This window comes from Aricia agestis, chromosome 7, assembly GCF_905147365.1.
Source record: "Aricia agestis chromosome 7, ilAriAges1.1, whole genome shotgun sequence".
Classification (NCBI taxonomy): Eukaryota; Metazoa; Arthropoda; class Insecta; order Lepidoptera; family Lycaenidae; genus Aricia; species Aricia agestis.
The window spans coordinates 12,132,478-12,157,225 of NC_056412.1; the positions used below are offsets into that span (position 1 = coordinate 12,132,478).

At 37.9% G+C, this 24,748-nt stretch overlaps 1 protein-coding gene across 1 annotated transcript in view; it reads left to right on the forward strand.

Moving 5' to 3' along the window:
• The window catches only part of LOC121728720 (proton channel OtopLc-like), a 31,639-nt gene extending 12,074 nt beyond the window's left edge, over positions 1-19,565 (forward strand). The window contains exons 3-16 of the mRNA XM_042116960.1: positions 3,099-3,128; positions 3,606-3,671; positions 4,153-4,182; positions 4,662-4,788; positions 5,393-5,495; positions 5,648-5,797; positions 6,576-6,723; positions 7,682-7,878; positions 8,643-8,799; positions 11,813-11,959; positions 13,405-13,504; positions 14,721-14,876; positions 15,625-15,874; positions 19,245-19,565. Of these exons, the coding sequence (XP_041972894.1) occupies positions 3,099-3,128; positions 3,606-3,671; positions 4,153-4,182; positions 4,662-4,788; positions 5,393-5,495; positions 5,648-5,797; positions 6,576-6,723; positions 7,682-7,878; positions 8,643-8,799; positions 11,813-11,959; positions 13,405-13,504; positions 14,721-14,876; positions 15,625-15,874; positions 19,245-19,565 (1,982 nt within the window). The remainder of the gene's footprint in view (positions 1-3,098; positions 3,129-3,605; positions 3,672-4,152; positions 4,183-4,661; positions 4,789-5,392; positions 5,496-5,647; positions 5,798-6,575; positions 6,724-7,681; positions 7,879-8,642; positions 8,800-11,812; positions 11,960-13,404; positions 13,505-14,720; positions 14,877-15,624; positions 15,875-19,244) is intronic.
• Positions 19,566-24,748: the final 5,183 nt, after the last annotated feature.

Below are 24,748 nucleotides of genomic sequence, written 5' to 3' on the forward strand. Positions count from 1 at the left end.
TACTCAGATTACATTTAATGATGATTAAACTCCTATTTAATGAAGAGTTTGACAGATGATGTATCTCCATACATCATCTGTCAAACTCTTATCTGTCAAACTATTAAATGGAAATTTTGACATTTCTCTCTCCAGAGAAATGTCAAAATTTCCATTTAATATTTTATAATAATTAATATAATATTCGTCGCTGAGCGTGGAATTCGACAGTTTGAAAAACACTGAATCCGCAAGTTAAGAAGTAAACATAGGTTTGTGACTTTTCAAGACTTCTAATAGTCACCCCACTATATTAAATTGTGATTTCTAAGGGTCAATTCAGACCGCAACGTGACGAGGCGAGGCGCGACGCGACGCGACCTAAATTTGTATGGATTTGACAAATGTCGTCAGCGTGAGACGTCTTGCGAATCTGTCAAATCCATACTAATTTAGAAATGCATCTACGCGTCGCGTTGCGGTCTGAATCAACCCTAAGGATTGATTCAGACCACAATGCAACGCGTAGATGCATTTCTAAATTTTTATGGATTTGACAGATTCGCAAGACGTCTCACGCAATTGAAATCTCTCAAATCCATACAAATTTATGCCGCGCCTCGCCTCGCCTCGTCGCGTTGCGGTCTGAATCGACCCTAATAATTCATCACATTGATTGTTCGCAGATATACGTCTTATTATTTTATATTCGTAACAGAATCACGATTGTATTTTTACATTTCGTTACTGTTATACCAGTGCTTATACGCTTTTTGAAAAATATGCGGCTAGTGAAATAATATTATATCAATTTAAATAAAATGCAAATCATCGCGTGCAGCTCCATAGCGTCCAGCGAGCGGTGTTTGTGAGGCGGGTCACTCTCGCGCACCCAACTGTGAAGCTTTTGAGTCCGGCGACCCCTCGCCCTACTCGCTGCCCCCCTGCCGCCCCCTCGACCCCCCTTCGACCCCCCGCTCTGTAAATGCCGACTGCGGACACGTCGTGCCGCCCCAACGCCTCGCCTAATGAAAATTCAATCTCTTTTTTCCGACATCGACTGTTAACTCTCGTCATAAATACTCATACCGTGAGGCGTCGGCGAGCCGCATACCAGCTTAGATAACGCTTATCGTTTTTCGTCAATTTATTTTTAAATGTTTCATTAAATAAATACCTGAAATTATGTCATTTATGGTTATTAATTTATTTTTAAACTATTTGGAAATTCGTAACACTAAAAAAATTAGTTTTTATTATACGATCGTTATCAGAGCTGTAATAACCACTTTCGAAATCCTAAACTACTTACCTATGTATCTCGAAATAGCAACGCGGCTCATTATAATTGTTAAGGGGCGTCGGATGGTGTAAACGAATCTCCTTTTAGTTTTCGAATATAAAATTTTGTATTAGTGAAATTTTTTAAAGGGTTGATTGTAGTTTTGCAGCAAAAAATAAAGAAATAATCTTGATCACAATTAAAATAATATGTATTTTATACTAGAAGTTCCGCGTGGCTTCGCCCGCCTAAATTAGATATTTCACAGACAAATTAGTCCACAAAAAATAGCCTGCGCTAGTAGTTCGTGAGATAAGCCCTTTCAAATAATTTCCCCCGTTTTTCGCATATTTTCCGCTTTATAATGTTAGTATAGATACTTTCGTTTTTAACCGACTTCCAAAAAGGAGGAGGTTCTATGTTCGGCTGTGGTTTCTTTTTCTACTTGAACTTACTGAAGCTTATTTCTAACCTCTGGATGAAGTAAATATCAAGATGAATAAAAAATTATATTGCGATAAAATTAACGTGATTTTGTCAAATAATTAACAGTTTGTAAAACAAACAGTTCATCGCCACTTCGCCATCTGTAATTCGGTATTTTTCCTAAACGAGAGCCGAAATCGATTCGAGAATGTGGAATACAGTAATGGGATTAAAGTGAAACACGGTCGGTGTCGATCGAGAAACAGGCGACTAATGAAGTTATTAATCCGATTCCGCGCTCTGCATTTTTACCAGTTACTGTCCATTTTTACGTCCGGTCCCGTCACTGAATGCTGCGATATAGGTTTTTACTGCAAACAAAAAATTTGGAATTATTTTGCGTTTTTTTTACGTCCGTGGTTATGTCATAAAATAACGCGAAACATCAGACTTTCATACGGTACCAATAAACGATAGGTAGGTGGTGCTATTTTTTGCAAAGTCATTTCATACCGACCAAATTTTTGTCCAGAGTAGATTAATATATTTTAATAATCAACATAATGAGCGGCAGTCGCCGCACCCGTGGTGGGTTATACGAGTACCTACATTGAGAGTGTCTCAAAGTTGTCGAAAAAATTTTTGTTAAAAGTAATTTAATACCGTACGAAAGTCTGATGGATGATTATTGAGGTCACATTTAACCACCACACAAACCACCGTCAGCCGTATATACTAGAATACTATTATTGTTACGATTTTCGCTCGGTATGAAATGACTTTTCAAAATGAGCACCACCTCCTCTAAACTATTACATTCTTGTATATAACTAGCTGTCCCGGCAAACGTTCTTTGCCGGGACACCTAGTAGCAGCTCGTAATAATTTTGTATAATATTAGGAATTCTCGTGTCACAATGTTAGGCCGCGTACTCCTCCGAAACGGCTTTACTGATTTTAGCCAAATTTTATATGCATATTCAGTGGGTCTGAGAATCGGCTACTGGGTACTTTTTATATTGATAAGTGCATTTGTTGAATAAGTAATAGTAAATTATTACAACTCGAGACTGACGGCGACTATTGTTTGTGCGACGGGATAGCGATGGACGTTGCCATGGTTGATGGTGACATACTTATTTAGTCACTTCAATAAAATAATACGGGCGAAATACTATAAATGGCAAAGAAACGTTTGCCGGGACAGCTAGTAATAGGATAATAATCAGGTAAAACATATTCTGATATCTGAAATTCGATTTGGGTAATAACTGAAAATGATATTATTGTAATTTCATATCCGAAAAATGTCATCTAGAATGTTTATTGCATGTTATTTTAGTCGTCTATCTTCACATTACATTTTTGTTTCAGCCAAACTCCACAGAGCGAATTCCAAAGTTATACAGAGATGACGATTCTTTACCCCAAACACCTGCCGGTAAGATATGCAGTATTGTATTTATTTGATCGTAGCTCACATACACACCACCTTCTTAATAAAAAGATTTACACTGGGTGTATAATACTGTTGCTAAGATTATTGTTAGAAAAGTGGCTTCACAAACAAAGACATGACATTGTAATATGACTTGATTTGATTTGTTTACGCAATGTGCACCTTGCATAGCTTTTATTGCAGGCTTCGAGCGCGGCGACTAGACTGAATCAAGAAATTCCGTAACGAATAACACCCCCCACTCTGACTGGTGCGGTGCGCAGCGTTGCCAGACTTTGGCACGGTGTTTGTGTGCGTGCGACTAGACGTATGCTAATTATAATTGCATAAATAATAAAAAATACTATGCAATAGCTTTACCGCGGCAGTCTCCGAGTGCAACACGTATTTTTTATTTGAAAATTAAATTCTGTGTATATTTTTGGAAAAAATTATAATTACTGTTATATCACTTTACAGGAGACCTCACCCCAAGTCCTTCACCATACACGGGCTACTACAGAAATGGTGACCTGAAATCTCTCAGTAAGTTTGAACAGTAAAAACTTTTCTGGGATAGTCTAGATTCTGGTGAATGCTGAATGTACTCGTAGTGTTTCTAGGATTTCTAGGATTCTAGAATTTGTAATTTTTAGTAGCTCAACAACGCTTGAAATACATGACATTAGTATTACTAACCCTTTCTTCTGATTCATTTCGTTGCGGTTCCTAAGACAGATTTAGCTTGTCCCTCGGGCATCCCTGAGATCATATCAAAGGGTTTTCGTGGTTGGTTACCACTGTTGATCCTGGCGACACAGGAGTTGCAGTGGTGGGAATGTGTGGTGGGCCATTTGCCCGTTTAAAACTAACATTACTAAAGGTCAGTTTATGTTGCAGCGTGACGCGACGATGCGATGCAATATATTTTTAAAAGAGCCACCCTAAACTGAAATCTATGTCCTTCCTATACATGGAATTGAAAATCCGTCTGCGATATCGGACTGCCTGTTCCAATTTCCATTAGCCCATTTAAAAATGCATCGCGTCACGTTACGTTGCAAGTTGCAACATAATCTTTATTAGTACCCTCACTTTTTAACACGCTTTTAGTCGCTTGGGTTGTATGTATGTAACGAAATATTTGATTCTTACCAGGTAAGAATCAAATATTCCGAGATAGGTCCTATCTCCAGTAGTTTAATTATTAATTCGCAACTTTGCATAAGTATTATGAGCCAATGACAATGCAATAAATAGTTAATTTTAAAAAACCATATATTTTTTAGTTTTTTTTTTAACTAGGGTAAATGACTAGTAAATTGGACAATACTAGTCATTGGAAAAAGCACAAAAAGATATTTATTAATGTTGCTTTAAAAACTGACTGTTTTTCTTTAAAAACAGGCGTTCTTTTACTTTAAAAACAGGATTTTTTTAAAGCAACATTAATAAATATTGTGTTTTTGTGCTTTTTCCAATGACTGGTACTGTCCAATCTACTAGTCATTTACCTTATTATTATTACACTATCAGGCAGCTACCGCGGCGGTATGACTCCTAGGAAGCGGTCAGTGACCACAATGGACGCGCAATCCATCCGGTCGGTAGAGACCCATGCCCCACCACCGACGAGCCCTGAAGACAACGCCCGCCTTACTAAGTACGTTAATTAATTATTTAAAAAAATTAAATTACGAAAAGTAAATTGGGATTCGTAACACCGATTTTGATGGTGCGTAACTTACGACTATCAAAATATTTTATGCGACATAATAATATTATTATGTCTATATATAGCTAATATAGCTGTCGCAAGATACATAATAATCACCCATGTTATGTTAACAGTTGACCAGCCCTAGTAGACAAGTGGCAAGCGATTATCGTAAACGCTTACAAAAATATGTATGCGATTTGACATATTAAGTCATCGTTTCGCTAGCGAATACAAATGTGGCGTTGGCGTTAGCGTTTACGATAATCGCTTGCCGCTTGTCTAGGCCCTCAGGCTCTCAAGTTCCTGTGTCTTTTATTTGCTATGAAATGTAATAAAGCGCTTGATAGAGCATACTAGGTTCTTAACTAAGCTTAATCTTATTTAGTAAAAATTTTAGTATTTTCCATAAGTGACAAATATTTTGATTGTATTTAATTCATCATTAAAAAAATATTATAACAAAAAAAAAATTAATAACAATTTTATACTCAATCATATAACAATAAGAAAAAATTAACAACAATACACAATCACTTTTCTGTTTCAGGAAATATCTCACGTTAATATTAAGTTGTATGTACGCCGTGCTGCTGGTCACGCTAGGGTTAATAATTTACTTGTCAAGTCCTTTTGTGAATATCCTAGGAAATGCTCCGTATGTAAGTATTTCATGTTCAAGCAACCTCAGTAAAAAACATGATCTTAAATCAAGACATATTATCTTCTGTAAAAAATCTTATCGATTGATAAGCTTAACTATTACTACTTAACCCTTATAATTATAATATTCTTTTTTTTTCAGATATATTCTCTTGTATTATTGGGCTTTGGATTTTCGTATCAAATGTATCTATTAATAGATATAACACGATACAAGCGAAAGGCGCTAAAGAACCAAAAAATAAGGGGTGCTTACGAAAATAAAATCAGTGATTTTTATAAGAAACAAGAGGTAAGAATTTTTAATACGTCATTAAAAAGCTGGATGATTGTCGCTACTTCATACCTGAAACCTTGCGGAAACTGTACAATTTTCTTTCCCCAAAATCAGCTTTACATATTATGCAAAATTTCACGAAAATCGGTCCAGTAGTTACGAAGCTATTTTTTAGCTTTATTTAGAAACATTATAAAAATACTATAAATTCAATATTATAGTATAGAGCAGGGGTTCCCAATCTTTTTCAGCCTGCAGCGCAGTAACACGTCACAATATTTTGCCATGGTGCCCTACTCTACCTATAACCTAGCTATTACAAAAACACACATAAATTGACCCCTTTAATGCATATAGAGGTAGTTAAGCAGGTAAATAATAATGAACAAATATTTTATCATCTACCTGTTTTACATTATAATTTTATTTTATAATATTTGTGGTTTCGGATAATGATGGATAATCGACTCACGGCGCCCCTCTTGCCTTTCCACGGCGCACCAGGGCGCCGCGGCGTACAATTTGGGAACCTCTAGACTATAGTGTAGTTTTGTACAACACAAGTCCGTGATTTACTATGATGATTTAATATGAAGATGCGCCTATTGCCCCCTCCTTTTTTTGATGCGCAGGGGAAACCCTTTATGGGTGCCCCAGGTTGGGGATGTGCCTCAGGTTAAGATGAAGCACCCCGGGGGTATGTGGGACTCCCAGCGACAAGCACCGGGCTTACCCACTAAAACCACCTGCCCCCTCCTGCTTTGATGAATGAACTCTCTTCAATATGTTTTAGGAAGAATTCAACAATGGTGACCGCACGCCTGAAGGTAGCAGATCGCAGCAGATTTACCCCTCTCCCATACTGAAACCCCTTAAACACGACTACTGCTTCACACATGGCAGACATTCTGGAAGCTTCTATCTGAAGCTAGGAGCCGCTGGTATGATCCTTTGTGAATCAAATGAGTTGATTTCATATAACAAATTTTGTTTGAAGGTCTATCTATCAAATTTATCTATTAAAATTATACAGTAAAATAATATACACTCATGTTACAATAAAGCCATATATTATGTTACCGTTAATGTGCGTAAACAGCGTTGCCAGAATTTTTTTTGTGCCAAGTCGGGACTTTGGAACTTTTTGAGTGAAAAAGCAGGATTTGTCAGTCAAAAGCGGGACAAGGTAAGAAAAGGTATAAAATCGAAAGTTTTTTGAATTTTTATCTTTTTATTTGCGTTAAAATAACGTTTACGTGACAATAGATAGCTAAAGAAAATCCACCCCTCTATTTCCTACAGTCTTATCAGTTATCTTCATTACGCAGTACGCACCTTTCATTCTCAGCAAGCTGCACTTACTTTCGGGCTTTCCCCGAAAAGCAGGACTGAGCCTGTCCCGCGCGGGACCTTTAATTTTTATGAAAAAAATCAGGACGTCCCGCCAAAATCGGGACGTCTGGCAACGCTGTGCGTTAACCAGTTAGACTGCAGATTAAGAAGGTATTCTGCAGATTATCTGGGTGAGTCAGTTAAAGTACAAAAAGTTTATTCTATTCTCATTAAATTACATAAAACAGGTTCTAGTTTGAATAAAACATGTTCTTTAGTTGTAGAGAATTATTTAATATAATTTTTGGACATAAACAAAGGAATAAATTATTAAGTTTAAAGTAAAACCAACCAAAACAACAGTCTTAGGTTGACAAGCTTGAGTCAAAGTTTTTAGGACTTTTACGAAGAAAGAAAACTAACTAGGTAAAGTTCAATTTTTTTTTTATTTAAACACACTTTAACGGATGGTATCAAGGAATCTGCAGATTACCTAGGTAATGTGCACGTTAACGTATTCTGCATTCTAACGGTAACATATTAAATATTGTTTGTTTTACTTTACAGGATTTGCGCTCGGCCATTTGATTCACTCAATTTTGTTGATCACTGTACAAATAAGCTTCTATTACGACGAGACTATCGACAACGACGCCTGCGTCAATCTCTTGCAGCTGACATTCGACATCTGCAGCCCACTTTACTGCTTTGTACAACTCTACTTCATGTTCAAATACTCGAATGTACTGATACTACGTGCTCAGGTTTGTGAAAACTGAAATCTTTTTATCTACGTCATCTAGGTTTATATAAATAAAAATTGTTTTATTTCATAATCAATAAATTTCATGACTTCCTACGTATTGACCTACCTAGAAACTCGCACAATGGTTCGTTCCCAGCAAAAAAAGTGAAAAATTGTTCTACTTTTTAAAAATAACAAAAATATCATTTTATTATGTACTTACTTAGTTGCAGTAAAGTATTGAACATTTGGAAAGTGAAAAATTGTTCTACTTTTTAAAATTAATAAAAATTATTATCACTTAATTATATATTTAGTTGCAATAATGTATGGAACCATTGTTCTCCTTTTTAAAATTAATAAAAATTATTATCATTTAATTATGTATTTAGTTGCAATAATGTATTGAACATGTTTTGTTTAATTGACCTGCAGAGTGCAGACGTATAAACTGTTATTTTATATAGCAGTGGTTTTGTGCGATTAAGGGGTCAATATACTGCATGATTATCATTCAATACAATAGAAAATAAGTATTAAATATAATATGTAAATTGTAAGTATACAATATATTATAATCATACACTATTATCATGCATAATATACGTAATATAAGATATATTACGTATATTATGCATGTACTCTTCAGTCTACTTTTTACGCTTTATTCCAGATTAAAAAAACATCTATTTGCTTTGTAATAAGTTTCTTTCCTTAACACGTCTTGTTGTCAATTAAAGTCTTTACAAAAGTTAAACTTTTTAAATTTTGTTTCAACTACAGGGCCTCGCGCACTTCGGTTTTATGCATATGATAGGAAGCAGCTTGTGTTTTTGGATCAGTACAATTGTACGGGAAACTGTGCTCGCTCTCACCATATACGCCAACACAGTGTACGGAAATAAGACTGATGGTACTGAGTACGAGACCATGAGTGGCGGTAAGAATTTTACTAAATACTTAAGAAAAAGCGCTTTTAGTACGAAATAAAATTACAAAACGTATCGTGGGGGTACATTTCAACTAGCCAATCCGCCATCTTGGATGTCCGCCATGTTGGATTTAAGTCATGTAACTATTTTTTTCGTATTCCTTACAGCAAACCCTTTCATTTGATACCCATATCATGGGTGCATTTCAAATTGCCTGTCCGCCATATTGAGGAAGCCGCCATATTGGATTTGTAATTATGTTTCTTAGCTACTAATGACGTATCAGAATTCAGAGCGTGTGCAAAATTTTATCCTAATCGAAGACCGGGAAATGGTTCAAATTAAGATTCCAAGATTTTCTTACATACATAGTTACAAGTGAAGCTAATAAAAGCGTGTTAAATTATTATTTTTAAACGAAAAATGAAAACCGACTTCCAAGGTAAAAACATAGTAATATTCTTAAATGAACTAAAAAGTATTAAATAATTCTTATTCTGTACTCAGTATTTCTGTTCTCAATCTTCATTATTGAAGTCGGTACCAGTTAACCTAATCGAAAGTTCTATGACAGAATATAACTGCACCTTTTAGGACTGCTACCAGCTTCAAAATTATGAAGATTGAAAACAGAAATACTGAGTACCTACTCAGTATTTCTGTTTTCAATCTTCATAATTTTGAAGCTGGTAGCAGTCCTAAAAGGTGCAGTTAAAACAACATTTATTAGATCAAAACAACAAAAACTGTATAGAAAACCTTAATGATAATTAAAAAGAACAAAATTATTATTTTTAAACAAAAAAAAATGAAAACCGACTTCCAAGGTAAAAACATAGTAATATTCTTAAATGAACTGAAAAGTTTTAAATAAATCTTATTCAGTAGGTACTGAATAAGATTTATTTAAAATTAATGCTTCCACGTCCATCTTGAACGACGTTTAGATCACAAGTCACAACTGAACACGGCCATCATGTAGAGTCGTTGCGACCATTGTATAGCTATAGCTAGGGAATGCAATACCGGGATACCGGGATCCCGCATGTATTTTGCGAGACTAATCCCGGTCGAAAATTTAGCGGAATCCCGCGGGACTGGCGGGATTACAAAGAAGCGTGATTCATACGTGCTCTGCGCGCGGAGGTGCGTGAATTACTGGCTACAGGCAGCCCACTAAACAATTTACATTCAGGTGCCTTACTCCCGAAACTGATATCGATTTCGATTTTCGATTTCAACGGTTTTTGACAGTTTAGACATGCTTTAGACATCTAAAATAGCGCTTTTTTAGATGTCTTAAGTGTCAAAAACCGTTGAAATCGAAAATCGAAATCTATATCAGTTTCAGGAGCAAGGCCCCAGTTCGCCTATAATAATTCACTTTAAATGACAATGATTGTAATTTGTACCAACCAGCGTGGAGGCTGAGAAAACTTTTTCAGCTGCTGGCTAGTGGCTACCTTGTGTCGAATGTCGTCTTGTGTCGTTGTGCCGTTTGGCAGACACAACTAATACCTAACTTTTTTAACATAATTTTATAAGCTTGGGCTGTACCTATAAATATATAAATTTTTAAAGTTTCGCTCTGACGTCATCATCGGCGGCCAATAATTGACCTCAGCAGTATGTTTTTTCCTTTCAATCTTATTTATAATGGCTGGTTCGTCAAATGAAAGTTCTCATTATGTGAAAGCTGATACGAGAAGCTTACCAAAAGTTCGAAACGTAATGTTGGTCGAATTTATTGCTAATTTAACGCCATTGAAGGTCAAACAAAGGTTAAACGTATTTGTTCAAAAATATAAGTAACTAATGGGTATTTTTTTCATTTATATACAGAAAAACGATCACTGACCTTATTCCTCGAAATGTTTTTGTAATGAGCAAAATTAAAAAAAAATGGACAATCCCCATTAGTATCAGCGTTGCCAGATTTTTTTTGTGCCAAGTCGGGACTTTGAAACTTTTTGAGAAAAAAAGCGGGATTCTTCAGTCTAAAGCGGGACAATGTAAAAAAAAAGTATAAAATCAAAAGTTTTTTTTTTAATTTTTATCTTTTTATTTGCGGTAGAATAACGTTTACGTGACAAAAGATAGCTAAAGTAGCCAAAGAAAATCCACCCCTCTACCTCCCGTACTTTTATCTTCATTACGCACCTTTCTTTCTCACCACGCTGCAAGTACCTACGTTCGGGCTTTTCCCGAAAAGCGGGACTGTGCCTGTCCCGCGCGGGACATTTAATTTTGATGAAAAAATGGGAACGTCCCACCAAAATCGGGACGTCTGGCAACGCTGATTAGTATAGTCTTTATAACGATTTATTTTAAAAGTTTAAGTCCACCCTGCGTGATCCCGCAAATACCGGGATCCAGCGGGATTGTAATGGTTCAATCCCGCAAATACCGGGATTGAAATTATCTTGCGGGATTGCATTCCCTAGCTATAGCCACTGCATGCGCCATTTGATGGGCCAGCGATGGGCCATCTTATAGAGGCGCCACACCCCCATTTGATGGGCCAGCGCTGGGCCATCTTGTAGAGGCGCCATAATATGTTCCCATTTGAATTTCAAGAAGTCCCCTCGATTCCTCATGGTTCCCATCATCAGACCACCACTTTTGCGAACATGGTAACTCGGAACAATACCCTACACAACAAAAGAAAAATTTTGAAAATCGCTTCATAAACGGCGGAGTAATTGTTGAATATACATAAAAAATATCCACAGCCGAACATCTCCTCCTTTTTAGAAGTCAGTTAAAAAATATAGAAGTAAATGTTCTTGGTACTTCACTATTTTTATAAATACGAGTCAATGCCATAATGCCACACTCTTCAAGCTTCATGAATTTTGATGCGAATCTTTGAGTCACTGTAAATTTTTCAACTACGCAAAATTTTAAATTCGTTTCGTCGATTTAAAAGAAAGACACACTTACGTTTTTGGAATATCAAAGATGGTGATGATGGCTTCGAATCGATACTCGTATTTGGACTACCAAATATGTGTGTACAAGCCTTTTATATTTCAGAAATCAAGCCACAGCTGGATGTGAGTGGTCTGTACGACGAGCGGTGTCAGGGCCCGGAAGCGATCACCGTCATCGTCGAAAACTTCTCGCCCTATTTATACCCTTTCAGCGTCGAATTCAATATTTTCATAGGTGAGAAAGATCGAATCAAAAAAGGGAATATACTTAGTACTTACCTATGTTTTTTTTTTTTATTAGATTAAATAAATATATAGAATCAAATAAGGAGTTCAACGTAACGTCGTATCACACACACACCATAATGTGTTCAATTTTGCTAAAAAGAGATAGAAACCTTTGACCGCTCATATTTTGCTCATAATTTAAAAAAAGTAAATTTTCTTTCGCACTTCCTTTTAATTTTTGATCTAATATCCATTTGATAGGTAATTAAAGACATGAGTGGATGGAGTGGGATAACTAACATTTTGTAACTTATGAGCAGTATTCATTTTTTTCCCTTACAATTTGAACAAACCTTGTAACTTACCTACTTAACCCCTGGATCGTGATCAAACACTAGCTGTCAAAATGTAATAAAAAAAATGGCGACCTACCTTCCTAAAACCTACCCTCTTTGTACAAAAAATGTAATAACTTTACAACGTAACTATATTTTGTGTTTCTGTGAAAAATATTATAATATATGTTAAATTTTCTATCTATGATGCCATCATATTATAGTATGTAGTATGATTTAATATTCGTCTTACAACTATAAACATTAAAAATTATGTTGCTGACAGTATTGCAAGAAATAAATGAATACTTTATTCTTATCTCAATAACAAAGACATAAACTAACTAGTTATTGTAAACAATTCAAAGCAAGAAGTTGAGAAGTATAAAAACAAACCACTTGAAATGGGACACTCCTAGGTAAAAAAAATATGACCCGCAAGCAAACTTCGACCTTAGTGCTATACTAATAAAGTTCAAAATGGCCGCGACCGGTAAAAAGCCGTTAAAAATAGGTCATTTTTATCTCAATTGTTTTACTAAAGCGATGGAATAATATACGATAAATTGTTGTTTAGACGAGAATAATTCCAAATATAAGCTTTTAACGTCATTTATTTACAAAAATATTAAACAAATCGCGATTGAATCACATAAATATAAGCCCACTTTTCGAGTGTAACCTAGAAGTTATTACGACGTATTTATTTCCAATAATAATTAATACATACATAAAATTATTAAAAAGTACTTACATTCGTGAAAATCCTAAAGTTACATACAAAAACCATCAAAATACTCAACAACACGCGCGCCACAAACACGATTTTCAATAGACTGAAATCGATGTTAATATTAAATCTAGCTATAATCTAGCTAATAGACGATAAGATAAGGCTAAACATATAATCTACATTTTTTTAATTGCAAATAATTTTCACAATCCTATAAAGACTCCATTTATGCAAAAAAACGACAGTTCTCAAATTGTTAGTTACCCACTTCATCCACTCGTGTCTTCAATTATAGATTTGTTACATTATGCACAATATATTTTTTAGATTTATTAAATTTATCTATTTCGATGTTAATATTAAAATGGTAAATATTTATTTCAGTGGCCGTGTATTACATAATCTGGAACCACGTGGGTGCTTGTGACAACGAGGACAACGAGGACGGTGCGTCGAGTTTGGAAGACAATCAGACGGTGTGCAAGTAAGTGCTCATGTCTTTCAACATAAGCTCTAAAATGACATAGCCTACGTTAGGATGTGTCCGGATTAGAGCCAGTCCACACGGCGCGTTGCGTCATCGTTGCGTCGACGCAGCGCTACCGTTTGACGCATAGCCGGCCACACGGGCGCTGCATCATCGCAGCGTTATTACGAAGCAGTCTAAGACCCTTGATAGACGTACGACCTTTAAGCACGCGGGGTTTAAGTTCGCGAACTTACTCGGCTCGACGGCAGTGATAGACGTACGAAATTTAAGCACGCGGGTTTTACGATCCCGAACTTACTTGGCTGGACGTCGGTGACACAGAGAACGCGGTTTTTAGGTGACACACAGGCGATTAACGGCCGTTCATAATATTCAATCTATCTCTGGTTTGACATATAACCAATCGCAGCTAACATTGAATTGACATAAAATATATGTCTCTAATGTCTAATGTGAGCTATTCCTATCTCTAGTAGGGCAAAACCAGGAAAGGTTCAAATATTGGGAACGGCCGTAAGATCGTCAAGCCATAAGTCCGCGTCTATCACCCCTTTTAACGTCAACACGCGTCGTCGTCTCGGGGGCTGCTGTCCATCATGTGTGCTTTGCGACGACGCAGCGAGCCGTGTGAACACCTTGGTTAGTTGTATGTAAAACAACGAAACGGCAGCGCTGCGTCGACGCAACGCTGACGCAACCCGCCGTGTGGACCGTAGTGTGGACTGGCTCTTACTGATACAGGACCGTGACCATCACATTTTAGAATTGTAATATTTTAGTAAAGTGGTAGATGTGTAAATATTACCTTGTATAGAAAATACTATCATGTCACGACATAGAATTCATGCATCACAGGGAAATATTATTTGTTTGGTCACAGTTACAGTCACTGTTTATCTGAAGTATTTAGTTTCGATGCGGTGAACAAACATGCATATTGCATACGTAATAGACTTCTTCAATTATATACTTACATCAAAAAACATGCAAATTACTTCGTCCAACTTATAAGTTAGTAAAAATACAAGTAAAATCAAGTTAGCGATAAATAGCTAATCCCACTAGTCAAACTCTATTCAAAAGCTTTCCAGCGCAAACTCTAAATCTATCTTCAATGTAATTTCGACTTCATTACCAGCGAGCATGGTTCAGTTTTATTCGGGTGGTATCAAGATAGCCTTTTAAGCGGCGTTTTAATTTTTCCTTTTAGAATTCCGACGGCGAACGAGGAGAACGATTATACAAGTAACATAGTGATCTACGCTGATTGCCATGCCTCCAACAAGGGCCTATTCCTGGGGCTGATACTCACTGTCATAGTGGCCGGGTTGCTCATCATAGGATTTGTCTTCAGCAGCGTCGACGGGTAATACTTTCTTGTATAATTATTCTTACTGACGTGATAAATTCGAAAGTGTTCTGTTGCCGCTTAAATCTCTAAACCAATTTTGATAAAATTTGGCGCAGACATAATTTTCTATTTTTCTATATTCAGTTTTTCGTTTAGCATAATAGTGCTTTAAGAAGCCTTTTCAGTGCCATAATGCTATAATCCGAACGCGATCAGAATGGGATCAGAATGACAGTTTTGTTTACTAATGAAGTAGCGTTCGCAAAAATATTCTGAACATTAATTTATACATAATAATAACAAAATACGTAATCGACCCATTCTGTACATAACAGAACAGTTTTCATTCAACTCTGTGGCAGCTACAACTTTTTCAGCTACTATTTTTTTTTTTGAGCAAACCCAAAATTTTCATGAAAGATATTTCTTGGTAATATTTTACCATAACTGTGATACAGGAATTATTTTATTAATCAATTACTATAATATTATCACATATTATTAGTTATAACCTATTATTATCACAAAAAAATTTAAATAAAATTTTGTTAGTCGACCCTACGGCTCGCCAGCTGTCAGCGCGCGACTCAGTTCCAAAAGGACGCATCCCATTCTGATAGCGCGGAGCGCGCGCATAATATAATAATTTATTTCTAGTTCGTAGCGGCATCTTTGTACTGCTACAAATAGCATTCTAAGAATTACACTCTAATACTTTTCCTGACTACACCAATTACAAAAAAAAAACTTTTTGTTATTTCAGAGATTTCTTAGAACTGGGCTACAAACTGAACGACATAACGAAACTGGCGATGCACGTGGTGCTATTATTCGCCGCGGTGTTCGCGTACAATCAGACCCGGCAGCTGGACATCAACGAACACCCTGTATCGCTGCTGGACGATATCCTGCTCTTCATCTGTCTGCCCGCCTTCTTCATGGAGACCGTGTTCTCTATGATAGCTACCATCAGCATACTGAACGTCGTTAAGACCATAGACGCGCTTCTGATGGTGAGAGAGAAACTTCCCCATTTTTATGACTTTAAAATAGTGGATTTTTAACCGGCTTAAAAAAAGAGGTTATCGATTCGGTCCGTATATTGTGTGTAATATTTTCAGGTCTGTATATCCAATAGATAGATATTATGTTAAAAGTCTTAGGCCAAGTGATCAGTCACATTTAAGTGTGACTGATCACTTAGCCTAAGACCCTATAAGCTACAAAGGATTTTCCTTTGTAGCTTAGACACTATGACACTATTACATAATTTTAATACAACCTCATATTATGGAAATATGTAGGTAAAGTACTTTTGTTAAAACGCACCTTTAGTAATAGTCAATGTTCCCTAGAACAATTTTTTTTATTACTATCAAGGTCATTTTTTGTGTGAAGCTGCATTTTGATGAGATGAACAACATTGTTATCTGCGAAAAATCTTGAAAGGGGTAGGTAACAGAGATAGAAAGGATTTCATATTTTGATTTGATGGTCTTAAAATATGGATTTTTTTATTTGTAGATAAAAAAATCTCAATGTTACTCTTAAAATATATAACTATTAATCTATCAATAAACAAAACATAATAAGGGGGCCCTTAAATTTTTACAACATTGTTCTATAATAGAAAAATCCATATTTTAAGACAATCATATCAAAGTATGAAATCCTTTCTATCTCTGTTAGCTACCACTTTCAAGATTTTTCGTAAATAAAAATGTTGTTCGTCTTATCAAAATGAAGCTACTCACATAAAATTAACTTGATAGTAATAAAAAAAATTGTTCCAGGGAACCCTGACTATAATTATAGAAGGGCACAACTCAAAAAAAACATGTTTCGAGACATTCATATAATGAGTTTTTTAACTATTTATTTTGCTTTTGCAAAAACTGCTAATCCATTTTTTCTCGAATTTCTTAAAGTGCCCGTTTTGATTTTTTCATATTTTTTGTGTAAGTAAATAGTTAATCTTCTCTTAAGTATATATGTTACGCTCAAAGACCGAAATCGCTCAATGAGCGATTTCGGTCTTGAATAATTTGAAAATTTGAAAAAAATGGCTCACAACGCGTTGTGGTCACAGTGAAACAGGCACGACGCGAAATTCGCGTCGTGGCTCTAATGAAAATGGCCACGACGCGTTCTGGCAATCACAAAAAGACCATAACGCGAAATTCGTGTCGTGGCTGATATGCTACCTATTCGTTTTTCTTGATTTGCTCTTGATTGATTAATCGTCCATAGGTATGGAAGATTATATTTGAATGGGCATTGTCCAAAAAAATCACAAGTACTTTTTATATTTTTTTTTTCGTTAAAATAGGGTATTTTAAGAATATAAACTAAATAATTTTGAAAATCATTGACTAGTTTTTTCTCAATAAATTTTTAAAGTTTCGCTCTGACGTCATCATCGGCCGCCAATTGACCTCTGCAGTATGTTTTAAATTTCCTTTCAATCTTATTTATAATGGCTGGCTGTCAAATGCAAGTTCTCATTATGTGAAAGCTGATACGAGAAGCTTACCAAAAGTTCGAAACATAATGTTGGTCGAATTTATTGCTAATTTAACGCCATTGAAGGTCAAACAAAGGTTAAACATATTTGTTCAAAAATATAAGTAACTAATGGGTATTTTTTTTCGTTTATATACAGAAAAGCGATCACTGACCTTATTCCTCGAAATGTTTTTGTAATGAGCAAAATAAAAAAAAAATGGACAATCCCCATTACCACGCGTACTACAAAATATTTTTTCTTTTACTAAATCACTGCATAACGTGTTTATCATTATTATTTATAAAATATCCATAACCAGCGCGAAGTGGAGTTAGTAAATGAAAAAATATTTTGTAGTACGCGTGGTAATTTAAATATAATCTTCCATACCTATGGACGATTAATCAATCAAGAACAAATCAAGAAAAACGAATAGCAATCAGCCACGACACGAATTTCGCGTTATGGTCTTTTTGTGATTGCCAGAACGCGTCGTGGCTGTTTCACTGTGACCAAAACGCGTTGTGAGCCATTTTTTCGCTCATTGAGCGATTTCGGTCTTTGAGCGTGACATATATACAAAATAAAAATGGATTTTTAAATGTGTTAGACGCGCTAAAACACGAATACGGCTGAACGGATTGGGCTGATTTTAGTCTTAAAATATTCGTAGAAGTCCAGGAAGGGTTAAAGTGACACGAAGTTCACCGGGACAGCTAGTATTCTATAAATCATTCCTGCTGCAGCTGTACTTCTATGATGAGTCGGGAAGTAGATTAAAAGCTGGACTGAAAATTCTGCCGAAAGCTGGTGGCGTCGGGCATCATACAACTTTGCATACTGCAAAATTCGCTAAATAGTGGAAATAATCGACATTATATTACGGGAACAACACCCTAGAGTCATTTTACCTACAACACATTAATACACAAGAACAATAATTAAAATTGCCTAATATTGCATCCGGCCCTTTGAAAACCACTGTCTAATGAAATATAGTCTCGAGTCTGGCTATATTTTAGGCCCGATTCGACCAAACTTGAAGTTACACGAGTATAACTATAATGAGAATAATTTTACTCCTTTAATTTACTCTAGGATATTATCGTTTGCATTTTACCAAGTTACTCAAAGAGTATGAAATAAAATGTCAATTATAGTTCACAATGACACCGACCGTGACAGTTGACACCCTGTTGTGCAACTATTCTCAGTTTAATATTTACTCCACCAAAATAGCCCGTGTAAATATTTACTCCCGTGTAATTACCTCGTTCTTGGATTAGAAGTTGGAAAAACGCAAAACCAGCTTACTCTTAGATTAGGAGACAGTTATACTCGAGTAAAATTTTACTCCAGTTTGGTCGAATCCAGTCGGTCGTCGGACGTGAGTTAAACCCAGTGTGAAAATATGTATGAAAAATTATTCATATTTGACGCGGACGAAGTCGTGGGCAATAGTTAGTGAGAAATATATATCCAACAGATTAATATACCCTTTCTACGCCTATTTGTTAAGGATAGCTCCATAAAGTAACGTTAATTACTATTGATTTTGTGATCATAAGATGCAAAAATAAATATACTAAAATAATCGTAACTCAGCTCCGATATTACTTAGAACAATTTTTATTACTGATATATGTTTCTCTAATGTAGTGCTACAAAATAGTTATAGTTTTATCCCTGGCCGCTGGAAAAAAAAATGACGCCACAGGTCCATACAAAGTTACCCAATGCCCTTTTTATAACTCAAAACTTGTTGTCCCGAAATATGAGTTTTTTGAGTTGTGCGCTCCAAAACTAAAGGTGCAAAACATAAAGGTATAATACTGTATTGCATTGAGCATGAAGTTTCATGCAATATTTTTTTTCAGACCATACAAATCTTGGTGCAGACGACTCTCCTAGTGGACGGGTTGCGTCGATGCAGCAACAGCAGGAAGCTCCGGCGGAAGAAACCCGGCAGGGAGCTGGTCATGTTCCTCCTCATTACCAACGTAGCCATGTGGCTATTCAACACTTTCTCCTACAAATCCCCGGAGAGCTTGGACGAGAGATACGAGTACTACGGCAAGGCTATCTGGACGATATTGGGCCATATCAGCCTACCTCTGATCATGTTCTACAGATTCCACTCGAGCGTCTGCTTCGCTGATATGTGGGATGCCGCTTATAAGCCTGGCTCGGATCATTGATTTTTGAAATATAATAGCATATTTAGAAATTAAATTAAGAATTAAGTATTATTTTTTAATTAAATTATTATTATAATTTATATTTTAGTTTCTTAAAATTTGGTTTGTTATTACTTTTAGCAATATTTCGCGAAATAAACCACGACCTTTAAGTAAATGAGTACGTGTACGTATAGGCATGCGTACAGCACCTACCTCCTCTCCCACACTGCCTATGCGTAATCGCATGCAAGAACCTGCAAACACCACCACCACACAAGCAATAATGTTGGCAAATCCGTGCAAGGAACGTCACTTGACGGACGTTGTTCGTAGAGTCCACATCCTGAGGATGCTCCGGTGTTGGGGCGAAACGCGCGTCGAGGTTTTCAACCTGCATGGTGGTGAGGGGCATGCTGCATTTGTCCAAGATCCATACTTATTTATTTAGGACCAAAAACAGTTTTGCATGAATTACAACATTAGGTTTAGACATTTAAAAATACACGCTACATGCAATAACTAATTACAATTGGTCACAGCATGCAATTACTTATAGCGTTTTCGGCATCCAGAACTGCCCCGGGGCAGGGCAGGGCAGGCCGAATGGATACGGAAATAGCCGAACAAAACCGGTGATCCACGAAGCACTTAGACTTACTAGTACTAGTAATTTTATGTATTAATTTAAACTTTGGCTATTTCCGTATCCATTCGGCCTGCCCTGCCCCGGGGTTGTGTTTTCTAGAATAAAAATATTTTATAACGGTACATTAGAAAATAGATAAAAAATAGGTTACCTAAAGAAATCAGACAGACTAGTTTTTTTAACGATTTACTGAAAATCGGCCAAGTGCGAGTCTGACTCGTGCATGAAGGATTCCGTAGCGTAAGAGCGCAAAAGTAATAAAAAATGTGTTTTTTGTATGTCAGCCCCCTTAAATAAATATTAAAGTTAAAATATAAAATAAATAATATGACTATGACTAGATTGTCACATAAAAATAATAATAAAAAGTATTCAAACTCAAACTCAACATTTTTTATTCAGAATTTTTTTTTTTCAAATATTCTCTGAACGTCAGGGCTACACTGGTGCCTACCACCGGTTCGGGAACTAACCCGGCAAGAAGAAACTCGTACGGGGCCATCTTTTTCTAAAAAGATGGAAAATTACAAAAAATATATTATAAAATAACAGTGTCATTATGACTAAATAAAATACAACGAGTGTACAATAATTATGCATAATATTATTAGACCTGGATCCCAAAAGGATAAGACATAACTTACTTTCTGATGGATGAAACCATAGGTCCCTGGTAGCGCCTCGTGTACTTAGAATACCTGCGAACCCGTGTAGTTCTAAGTGTGATACCTGGTCAGGCACCAGGCAACAAAGCCGACCAAAAATGAGTCTTACTTTACTTATTTTCAAATGGCCAACATTTACATAATATAATCTGTAGACTATTGTTCCGAACCAGCATCATGCAGTGTAAGACACCTTTGAATGACCAAAACTACCATCAGACGATTCAAAAACAACCCCGTTGCATTTTTTTTTCAAAGGCGCTATTTCCATTCCATAAATTAATATAACACCCTAGAAAACAATACGATATTGCAAGAACCCATCCTCCACCAGCTGCTGCTCGCGACCCCGTCCGTGTCAGCACACTGCACAGTATAATAACAAAGATGGACAACTCTCCCCCGTTTCCCTACCCAAAGAGTAAAAACGGGACCCGACAACAAACATATTTCAGCCCGTCCGTCCGTCCGTCTGTCCATATCCAGACTGCACCTACCCCCTCCAACATGCAGTGAATATTATTAAAGTATGGATACAATTGAGCACTCCCTGGTCATATACCTAGTCAAGCGCCCACCAGCTAGACCCAGATCCCAGAGCGAAAGACAACTTACTATCACAATATGGGTGAAACCCCAGGCTCTCAGTAGCTCCTTATGTACCCAGAATACCTTCGAACTTGTGAATCTCTACATGGAGCCATACTCACTCTCACTCACTCACTCACAATGTGTAAAAACGTCCGTCTGTCTGTCTGTAACCTCTTCACGCACAAACCGCCAAACCAACCTTGCTGAAATTTGGTACGGAAATACTTTACTTTTTAGGAAATATGATACTTTTATCCCGGAATTTTGCGAAATGAAGTTGCGAGTGTTATCTCGTAATTAATAAATATTGAAGTACTAGCTGTCCCGGCAAACGTTGTTTTGCTATATAAACTATTTCGCCCATATTATTTTATTGAAGTGACTAAATAAGTATGTCTCCATGGCAACGACCATCGCTATTCCGTAGCATTGTAAAGTACAATGGTCGCCGTCAGTCTCGAGTTGTAATAATTTGCTATTATTTATTGAACAAATGCACTTATCAATATAAAAAGTACCCAGTAGCCGATTCTCAGGCCTACTGAATATGCATATAAAATTTGGTAAAAACCAGTAAAGCCGTTTCGGAAGTGGTGACTAACATTGTGATACAATTTTATATATAAGACTAGCTGTTGCCCGCAACTTCGTCCGCGTGAATGTATGTTATTAAAATCGAGATTTAGGAAATTGAACACCCATCTACTTTTCTTTGATCTTAGATATTTAAACACACGAAATTTTTAATTTACTTACATCAAAGACCCAGGAAACTTGAACCTCAGATACGGTACTTATCGTTTTGAAAAATGCTTTCTTCGAAGAGGGGATGGGGGCCACAGGACAGGGGAAAGGAACATGTGACGGAGATAAAGGATAGACTTCAGAAGACGGGATTTAATGTAGGCATCTATCCCTCTTTAACCTACCTCTTATTTATAATCTACAATTAAATCAGAACAAAATAACGCTTGAAGTTGTTTACTTACTTACACACAATGTAATTTCTTTATGGGCATTGGCCCACCGGCCACCACACATTCCCACCACTGTATATTCTCCTTTGGTTGTTGTTGTAAATTTCGAGGAGTTTCTTCAATTCCATTACTTATCAAATTACCGTTTTTAGGTTTCCGTACCCAAAGGGTAAAAACGGGACCCTATTAGTAAGACTTCTTTGTCTGTCCGTCTGTCTGTCTCCAGGCTGTATCTCAAGAAACGTTATAGCTAGAGTTCTGAATTTTTTACAAATTGTATATATCTATTGCCGCTATAATAATAAACACTGAAAACAAAATAAAATAAATATTTAAGGGGTAATCCCTTACAACAAACATGATTTTTTGGCCTTTTTTGCTCGATATCAATAATGACAACAGGCAGGCAGTTGAAATTTTCACAGAATCCTTAATTATATGTGTACTGTAGTAATTATTAATTAAATTAGAATATAATTAAAATTTAAGGGGGGCTCCCATACAAAATCACAACTTTTGGCCTATTTTCTCTATAACGGTACGGAACCCTTCGTGCGTGAGTCCGACTCGCACTTGGCCGATTTTATTGTAAACGTGGTATCAAATTCGGGCAATCTATACAACAAAATAGAATTGAGTACCAAGAAGATGGAAGACCGGGAAGCTAGTCCTTCTTCGAAAGGCTGGGCGTCCAGAAGAGGATCCTTCTGCGTACCGCCCCATCGTTTTGCTAGACGAAGTCTGCAAAATCCTCGAGCGGGTGCTCGTTGCGCGTCTCGTCAACCATCTTGAAAGCGTCGGGCCAGACCTGAGCGAGAACCAGTTTGGGTTTCGCTCAGGTCGATCAACGATTGGGGCGGTTGCCCGTTTAAGGGACATCGCAGAGGATGAGGTTTCCCGGGGTGGGGTGGGGCAGTGCTGGCGGTGTCATTAGACATATCCAACGCCTTTAACTCCCTGCCCTGGGGGACGATCAAAGCCGGATTGAGACACCACGGCGTTCCGAGCTACCTGCGCTGTTAGCAGTTACCTGTCGGAACGCTCCGTGCAATTCCCGACCCAGGACAGCTGGGAAGAATGGGAAGTAGATTGCGGAGTTCCACAGGGGTCGGCTGCAGGTCCGACCCTGTGGAATATTGGATTTGACCCCGTGCTCAGGGGCGTCAACCTTCGCGACGTCTGCGTCGCGAAGCGGTCATTTGCTACGCTGACGACACCGAAGTTATCTGCTGTGGCAAGACCTACCGCGAAGCATTGATCCTGGCGACTGCAGCGGTCGCGCAAGTGGTCCGCCGGATCCGCGCCCTGGGCCTCACCGTCGCACTCGGAAAATCTGAGGCTTTATCTTTCATGGGCCGAGGAATCCGCCGCCGCCTGATATGGCCGTGGTGGTGAGCGGCACGAGAATTAACGTCACCCGGAACATGACGTACTTGGGTATGACATTGGACGGAAGGTGGTCTTTTAAGGAACATTTCCGCCGGCTCTCCGAAAAGGTCTCCAGGACAGGAGGAGGCCTAGCATCGCTCCTCCCGAACCTCGGGGGGCCGAGCATCGGATGCCGGCGGCTGTATATGGGGGTCATACGGTCAATGACCATGTATGGCTCGCCGATCTGGGCCAACCATCTTTCGCCCCAAAACCGGACTATACTTGGAGGTTGCAGCGGTTAATGGCTACCCGAGCAGTGCGTGCATACCGCACAGTATCCAAGGATGCGGCATGCCTGCTCGCGGGAAGCATCCCGTGGGACATAGACGCTCGAGCCCTCGCCGACGTATATTGGCGTTGCGCAGCTGTCCGTGCGGAGGGTGGCAACCCTCTTCCGGATGCCGTACGTCGGTGGAAGAACTCAGCAGAAGAGAGGGCGATAGACCTCTGGGCAGAACGGCTCGAGGAACCGACCGTTAGCATTGCCCTAGTGACGGCGATCCGCCCCATATTCAGGGAATGGATCAAACGCACACATGGTGCGCTATCCTTTCACCTCACGCAGATGCTGACCGGGCACGGATGCTTCGGTGGTATCTGTGTGAAATAGCGCGTAGCGAGGTCACCACAGAGTGCCACCACTGTGGAGAGGAACGAGACACGGCCGAGCACACCATCACGGCCTGTCCCGCCTGGGCGACACAACGCGCGGCGCTAACTGCTGCTATCGGCTAGGACGCGACTCTCCCAGCCCTCTGCAGGGCCTTGGTCGAGAGCGGGGAAAAGTGGTCTGCGGTCGAGACGTACGCACATAGCGTCATCTCGACCAAAGGGGAGGCCGAGCGCATAAGGGAGCGAGAGGCGCAGGACCACCGGCGAAGACGGCCAAGG